The 7,547-nt window shown below is 41.3% G+C and overlaps 2 protein-coding genes across 3 annotated transcripts in view; both read left to right on the forward strand.

The window, feature by feature from the left end:
- Window positions 1-595: 595 nt before the first annotated feature.
- Window positions 596-2,328, forward strand: LOC111799332. Its single transcript, XM_023682856.1, has one exon. The coding sequence runs from the start codon at window positions 1,241-1,243 to the stop codon at window positions 2,141-2,143; it is 903 nt and encodes a 300-aa protein (XP_023538624.1). The 5' UTR covers window positions 596-1,240; the 3' UTR covers window positions 2,144-2,328.
- A 3,377-nt stretch (window positions 2,329-5,705) lies between these two features.
- The window catches only part of LOC111799331 (ER membrane protein complex subunit 2-like), a 146,256-nt gene continuing 144,414 nt past the window's right edge, over window positions 5,706-7,547 (forward strand). Inside the window, exons 1-2 of one of the 2 annotated variants that reach the window (XM_023682854.1) lie at window positions 5,707-6,033; window positions 7,188-7,269. In XM_023682854.1, the coding sequence (XP_023538622.1) occupies window positions 5,929-6,033; window positions 7,188-7,269 (187 nt within the window). In that variant the 5' untranslated portion in view covers window positions 5,707-5,928. Of the gene's footprint in view, window positions 6,116-7,187; window positions 7,270-7,547 lie in introns of both variants that reach the window. The other variant, XM_023682855.1, reaches the window with a different exon arrangement.

Here is a 7,547-nt window from a genome sequence, read left to right on the forward strand (position 1 = left end):
GCTAGTCACTGGATCGTGTGAGATAATGGTCTAGGGCTAGACCCTCTTACAACCATATGTACTAGGTTGAAGCAAACAATATCTGCTAATGGTGGGCTGATTTTTCTATTATCCACGGCTAGGGAGAGACAATGGTCTAGGGCTAGACCCTCTTACAACTATAGGGTTGAAGCGTATAATATCTGCTAATGGTGGGTTGGTTTTTCTATTATCCACGGCTAGGGCATAACCATAGCATAAGGAGTCATCACTAGCGGTTGTTTGTTCCATGCTGTTTGCCACTCCTCGAAGTGAAGATGGGGTCGAACCTCAAGAGCTAATTCAAGCACCCATCTAGTTCCATTCTATACCCGACTCTATAAAACAAAAATTTTCACCGAAGACACGAACAAAACGTCCCATGGCCTTTTCAGTGATTTAAACCGAGATTTTATTTTATTTTGGGCTAAATTACATTTAAAAGTACTATTTACCGTTAAATTTAAGATCTTTGATTTATATTTTGTACTAAATTCCTTGTTCATCCGCTCTCTTTTTGGCGCTTTTTTTTTCCTTTTTTATTTTTCCCTTCTTTTTCTTTGGTTAATTTGTTAGGAGGAAGAAGAGGAGTATACTTTTTCTTTGTTTACATCTCTTCTCTGTCGCTTTTCTTCATTGTTTTACATTCTACATTCCACAAATTTGTCTTTAATTTTCCCATTCGTTATCGATTCTTCTCTTTAAAGCAAAATCCATTCTCCTCTGCCTCTAATCTTCGTGGGTTTTTGCTTATACCCTTCAAGAATCCTTCCATTTCCATGGCGGATGAAGCCCATCGACCTGTTCTTCAACCCATTTCTCAGATGGGGTTTCGTTTTCTTCAATTTTCTCTTTGATTTCTTCGATTTGGAGTGGATTTTGAAGCTGTTCTTCAACCCATTTCTCAGTTGGGGTTTCGTTTTCTTCAATTTTCTCTTTGATTTCATCGATTTGGAGTCGATTTTGAAGCTTTTCTGAGATGGGTTTTGTTGTTCATCTCTGATCATTGCTGATTTCAACCTGTTTTTCAACTCTTTTCTCAAATGGGGTTTCGTTTTCTTCAATTTTCTCTCTGATTTCTTCGATTCAGAGTGGATTTTGAAGCTTTTCCGAGATGGGTTTTGTTGTTCATCACTGATCATTGCCGATTCAAATCTGTTTTTCCACTCTCTGTCTCGCCTTCCCCTGTTTCTCTTGATTTCTGAAGCTCTCAACTCAGACAATGAGGGATTTCCCATCGTGTTTTGGGGAAAACGGCGTCCAAGTTGCAGATTTCTCTTCTTCCAACAATGGTAAGACAGCTCAAAACCTTGTCACTTGTGTTTATCAATGTCGAATACGAGGGCGTTCTTGTCTGATTAGTATCACTTGGAGTAAAAATCTGATGGGTCAAGGGCTAAGCATTGCCATTGATGATACCTCAAATCAATGTGTCTGTAAAGTTGATATCAAGCCATGGCTGTTCTCTAAACGAAAAGGGTCTAAAAGTTTAGAAGCTTATTCTTGTAAAATTGATATCTATTGGGATCTTTCCAACGCCAAATTTGGATCTGGGCCTGAACCATTGGAGGGTTATTATGTGGGAATTGTTGTTGATAAACAAATGGTTCTTGTTCTTGGGGATTTGAGAAAAGAAGCTTTCAAAAAGTCAAATTCCTCCCCTGTTCCTTCCTCTGCTGTATTCATCTCCAAGAAGGAGCATGTTTTTGGGAAGAAATTGTTCTGTTCCAAAGCTCAATTTTGTGATAATGGTCAGATTCATGATATTAATATCGAGTGCGATACGAATGGTGTTAGCGAACCGTGCTTGATTCTTCGAGTCGATTCGAAGACCGTGTTGCAGGTGAAGCGGCTGCAATGGAAGTTTAGAGGGAACCATACCATTTTGGTTGAAGGGCTTGCAGTGGAAGTGTTTTGGGATGTTCATAGTTGGTTGTTTAGTTCATCAGCTGGGAACAATGCTGTTTTTATGTTCAAAACATGTTTGTCTGCTGAAAAGTTGTGGGGAAGTCAACCGGTTTGTGATCCTAATGTCTTGTCTTGGTCTTTCTCACAGAGATTTTCAGACAGCAAAACACAAGATCTTGGTTTCTCATTGATGTTACATGCTTGGAAGAATGAATAGAGGAGTGGTTTTTGTATTCTTTTTCTAATTTTTAACAAAAAAAAGAGAAACTCGTAGCGATTGAGAGATTTTTATCGTCCCTTTTCGCTTCGATTACGTTCGATCCGATACAAGATTGTATGAACCTTTTCATTGCTGGCTAGTACATATCTAATATATGATCACTTGTTTTAGCTTCTTGCTATTCAATTTGTTCTGCTCGAACCATTCGATTTTTCGGGGTCGATATTACTCTACACCCAACTTTGGTTCTTGTGTGCTGACATCATTTACTTAGCTCTGTTCGACGATATCTCGGGTTTTTTGTCTTTTGTTGTAGGAGATTCTACCGTTGCAGACAAGCATGGCTTTGCTGTTTGGTTAGTCATTCCAACTGTTACAAGTTATGCTTACTTGTTTAGTGTATTTGAGTTTGGCACCAATGCATACCTTTAGAGTCATGAAATGACCTGTAAACGGTTGTTGTGAGATCCCACGTCGGTTGGGGAGGTGAACGAAGCATTCTTTATAAGGGTGTGGAAACCTCTCCCTAACAGATGCGTTTTAAAACCTTGAGGGGAAACCCGAATCCCCTCAAGGGAAAGCCCAAGGAGAACAATATCTGCTAGCTGTTGGTTTAGGTTGTTACAAATGGTATCCGAGGCAGACACCGAACGGTGTACAAGCGAGGACGCTAGGCCCCTAAAGCGGTGGATTGTGAGATCCTACATCGGTTGGAGAGGAAAACAAAGCATTTCTTATAAGGTGTGAAAATCTCTCCCTAGTGGACGCATTCTAAAAACCTTGAGGGGAAGCCCGGAAGGGAAAGCCCAAAAAGGACAACATCTGCCAGCGGTGGGTTTGGGCTGTTACAAATGGTATCAGAGCTAGACACCAGACTGTATGCCAGCGAGGACGTTGGGCCCCCAAGGGGGTGGATTGTGAGATCCCACATCGATTGGAGAGGGGAATAAACATTCCTTATAATGTGTGGAAACCTCTCGCTAGTAGACGCGTTTTAAAAACCTTGAAGGGAAGCTCAAAAAGGAAAGTCCAAAGAAGACAATATCTACTAGCGATGAGTTTGGGCTGTTACAAATGGTATTAGAGCTAGACACGAGGCAGTGTACCAACGAAGATGCTGAGCGGTTGGAAAGGGAAACAAAACATTTCTTATAAGGTGTGGAAACCTCTCCCTAGATCAGTAGAGCTCTAGCTTCTAGGCGTGCTTAATCTTCCCACCTTAGTACTCGTCGTCACTTGAATATAACNAGGATGCTGAGCAGTTGGAAAGGGAAACAAAACATTTCTTATAAGGTGTGGAAACCTCTCCCTAGATCAGTAGAGCTCTAGATTCTAGGCGTGCTTAATCTTCCCACCTTAGTACTCGTCGTCACTTGAATATAACTCAACTAGTTAAGACATATACCATTGACGAAGAACTCGAGAGTTCAAACTCTCCCACCCCACGTGTTGAACTCTAAATGCAAAAAGAAAAAGGTTTTGCTTTTGTTTTTTCTCATTAAGCATACATTGCAGGCTTCCTTCCAGAATGACGAANGGTTTGCTTTTGTTTTTTCTCATTATGTAGCATACATTGCAGGCTTCCTTCCAAGACGATGAACCCGACCACATCTGCTCGTGATTGTTCTTTTCAGCTGCCAGTTTGCTGTTCGTGTTTTAAGCTCATCGACCGAAGTTTACATGTCGCTCGCTACGTACTCGTGAAGTTCATCCTTCTTGTAAGTATTTATAACTTAGTAGTACTCCTTGTAAAGATTAAAAGCATCCTCTCAAGCTGCGCTAAGTTTTGAAAGTTTAATATTCGAGTCGGGTTTCTCGTTCGATCCGAATGGGGTCGGGTTTGAATATGGTTGCTATGGGGGTGAACGAGGAAGTTTGAGCTTAACAATAAGGTCAATGGTAGATGATGAAGCATTCCATTGCTACAATGCTTTGAAAGGTTAACCATTCATGGCAGAGAAGGCCTCATCTTTTCAACTCTGCTGAACATTACTGATATTACCATGAAAAGGAGTCCGATTTGAAAGTCGGGTCGATAATGTACCTCTTGTGATTCATTGTTCGAATACGACAATTTATCAAAATTNACTGATATTACCATGAAAAGGAGTCCGATTTGAAAGTCGGGTCGATAATGTATCTCTTGTGATTCATTGTTCGAATACGACAATTTATCAAAATTTGTTTGTTGGATCAAGTAAAAAAGAAAAAGAGCGTTCATATGAGCCGACAACCCAAACCATTAAGGTTGGGTTGGGTCAACCTCTTTCGGTTTGGGTTGGGTTGGGTTGGGTTGAATTTTTAGAGAAACGAAAATTTGGGTTGGTTTGCATCTTGACATTCTTTTGACCGTGTTAACTCGACCAACCCGAAAATAGGGGTATAATCCAACTCGCCCTATTTTAAAGATTATTACTAAAAATTAAGAATATTTATAACATTTTTGGGCTAGGCTGATAATTCTATTCAAATTACTTGGTTCACCAAGTTAACCAATTTGAAATTTTGGGTTAATTCAAAAGATTTTTCATCGAGCATAGCTCTCATTAATCTAATCAACTTGGTTTAATCGATGTAACGCCCCAAGTCCAAGCCCACCGCTAACAGATATTGTCCTCTTTGGGCTTTCCTTTTCGGGCTTCCATCAAAGATTTAAAACGCGTCTGCTAGGGACCGCTAATAGTGTTCTTTTTGGGCTTCCCTCAAGGATTTAAAATGCATAAACTCAAAACAACTTGGTTCAATTGATGTAACGCCCCAAGCCCAAGCCCAACGCGGGCTTAACCTCAAGGATTTAAAACGCGTCTGCTAGGGAACGGTTTCCCACACCCTTATAAAATAATGTTTTGTCACAATCCACCCCCTTCAGGGCCCAACGTTTTTGCTGGCACTCATTCCTTTCTCCAATTGATGTGGCCTCTCGTCAAATCCACCTCTTTGGGCCCACTCATTCCTTTCTCCAATTGATGTGGCCCCCCGTCAAATCCACCCCTTTGGGGCCAGCATCCTTACTGGCACACCGCCTCATGTCTACCCCCTTCGGGGAACAGCCTCCTTGCTGACACATCGCTCGATGTCTGGTTCTGATACCATTTATAACGCTCCAAGCCCAAGCTCAACGCTAGCAAATATTGTCCTCTTTGAACTCTCCCTTTCGGGCTTCCCTCAACAATTTAAAATGCATCTGCTAGGACCCTTATAAATGATGTATGATTCTCCTCCCCGACCAATGTGGGATTGTAGGATGTCACAATCGATTCTTCGGCTTCGACTTGAATTTATTAATTATATATATCCATTCTCTATAAAATTTGTTCATATCATGCCTTTCTCAATATTTCTATCAACAAGGTTGAATTTCAATATTTCTGAAAACATCCATGAAAAAGAAGATAAAAAGAAACAGAAAAATCCTTGCTTGAGTTCCTTAGCCATGGATTTTTTAGTGGGCACCAACAAGGAGAAAGATCTTAGTTTGGATGAGCAAATCCTAATTGATTTGATCAGACCCATAAAATGAAAAAATCCGCCCCATTTGATTGGATGAGACCCACAAATCCAAAATCAAAATCCAAATTCCAAAACCCAAAACCAAACAGATCCGACCCATTTTCCATTTTGGCGATCCAAGTCAAATTCCCTCTCTCTCTTCCCTCCATTGCACCTAGTAGATCCAATCAGCCGGCCGGCGAGGGAACTGGGCCGACAACGTCTGTACTTAACTGCAAATTCTTTGTAATTCTCGATCCGATTTTCTCGGCCACTCTCTGAATTTCGCGAAGATGGTGAGTAAAGCAGAGGAGGCCGAGTTGAATAGACTCGAGACTCAGGTCGATAATGGAGGTGGAGGTGCTTGGGAGTATCTTTGCCTTGTCAGGAAGCTCAAGGTTCGCCGTTCTGATAAGGTCTTAAATCATGGATTATCGATCTTGAATGATTCCCGGAAGCGATCCGGTCTCGGCCACGAGGGTGAGTTTTAGCCTGTTTGTTGATTCTTCGATCTGGATTTGAAGATATGATCTCTTCTAGATTCAGTTGTTTTGTAATGCTTGGATTTTGGAGAAATCAATTCGGTTTGGATCATTGTCATTTAGATTCAAGTTAATTGAGGTTTCTTTGTTTATTCCAATTTGAATTCAGTGGTGGAGCTTTGTGCATCATGCTCTGTGATTTCGTTTTGGTTTCCTGTATTCTGGTTCCGGCTGAATTTGTAGATTATGATGTGAAAAATTGCAGCTCAAATGATGATAGCTTTAAGAACAGGAGCTTAAATAGTTGGATGGACTAACAGTGGTTTCATTGTCGAATGGTTCATTAGAAAAAACCTTGAATATGAGTTTTTCTTCGTTAACTGTGTGCTAACCTAGATCCCACAAAGGGTGTTGGTTGATTAAGACAGCAGGACGGAGGTCATGGAAGTCGAAATCCGCTAAGGAGTGTGTAACAACTCACCTGCCGAATCAACTAGCCCCAAAAATGGATAGCGCGGAAGTGCACGACCTATACCCGGCCGTCGGGGCAAGTGCTAGGCCTCGATGAGTAGGAGGGCGCGGTGGTCGCTGCAAAATCTTGGGCTGAGCGGCCATCGGTGCAGATTTTGGTGGTAGTAGCAAATATTCAAATGAGAACTTTGAAGGCCGAAGAGGGGAAAGATTCCATGTGAACGGCACTTGCACATGGGTTAGTGGCTCGGAAAGCACCTAAAAAATCACCCCATTCATCCAAAAGAGAAGGGGCCTATGTATTTGCATCAACCCTGTAGATTTGACTCTATCTACACTTGGAGCCAGTCCCCTATCGGTCCTACCACCATGCCGCAAAACGGGAGATCATGTGGAACCTTTTCTTTCTGGCATAACTGCGGTGAAACATAACAAACTCCTTCGATGTTCAGCTTACTTTTTCGATTAGGAACTCTTAGTCAAGATCGATTTTGTGTTTGGGGGAAAGAGAAAACGAGGGGAGCCACTAAGCTTGTCCTTGTTTGGTCACAAGGATAATGGTTCTTTTGAATATATGGATTAAAATTCTTNAGCTCAAGGTTCGCCGTTCTGATAAGGTCTTAAATCATGGATTATCGATCTTGAATGATTCCCGGAAGCGATCCGGTCTCGGCCACGAGGGTGAGTTTTAGCCTGTTTGTTGATTCTTCGATCTGGATTTGAAGATATGATCTCTTCTAGATTCAGTTGTTTTGTAATGCTTGGATTTTGGAGAAATCAATTCGGTTTGGATCATTGTCATTTAGATTCAAGTTAATTGAGGTTTCTTTGTTTATTCCAATTTGAATTCAGTGGTGGAGCTTTGTGCATCATGCTCTGTGATTTCGTTTTGGTTTCCTGTATTCTGGTTCCGGCTGAATTTGTAGATTATGATGTGAAAAATTGCAGCTCAAATGATG

This window comes from Cucurbita pepo, chromosome LG07 (assembly GCF_002806865.2).
Source record: "Cucurbita pepo subsp. pepo cultivar mu-cu-16 chromosome LG07, ASM280686v2, whole genome shotgun sequence".
Classification (NCBI taxonomy): Eukaryota; Viridiplantae; Streptophyta; class Magnoliopsida; order Cucurbitales; family Cucurbitaceae; genus Cucurbita; species Cucurbita pepo.

Bases quoted from the DNA above. Each gene is read 5' to 3' on its own strand.
- LOC111799332 (XM_023682856.1), top strand. From the start codon at position 1,241: ATGAGGGATTTCCCATCGTGTTTTGGGGAAAACGGCGTCCAAGTTGCA.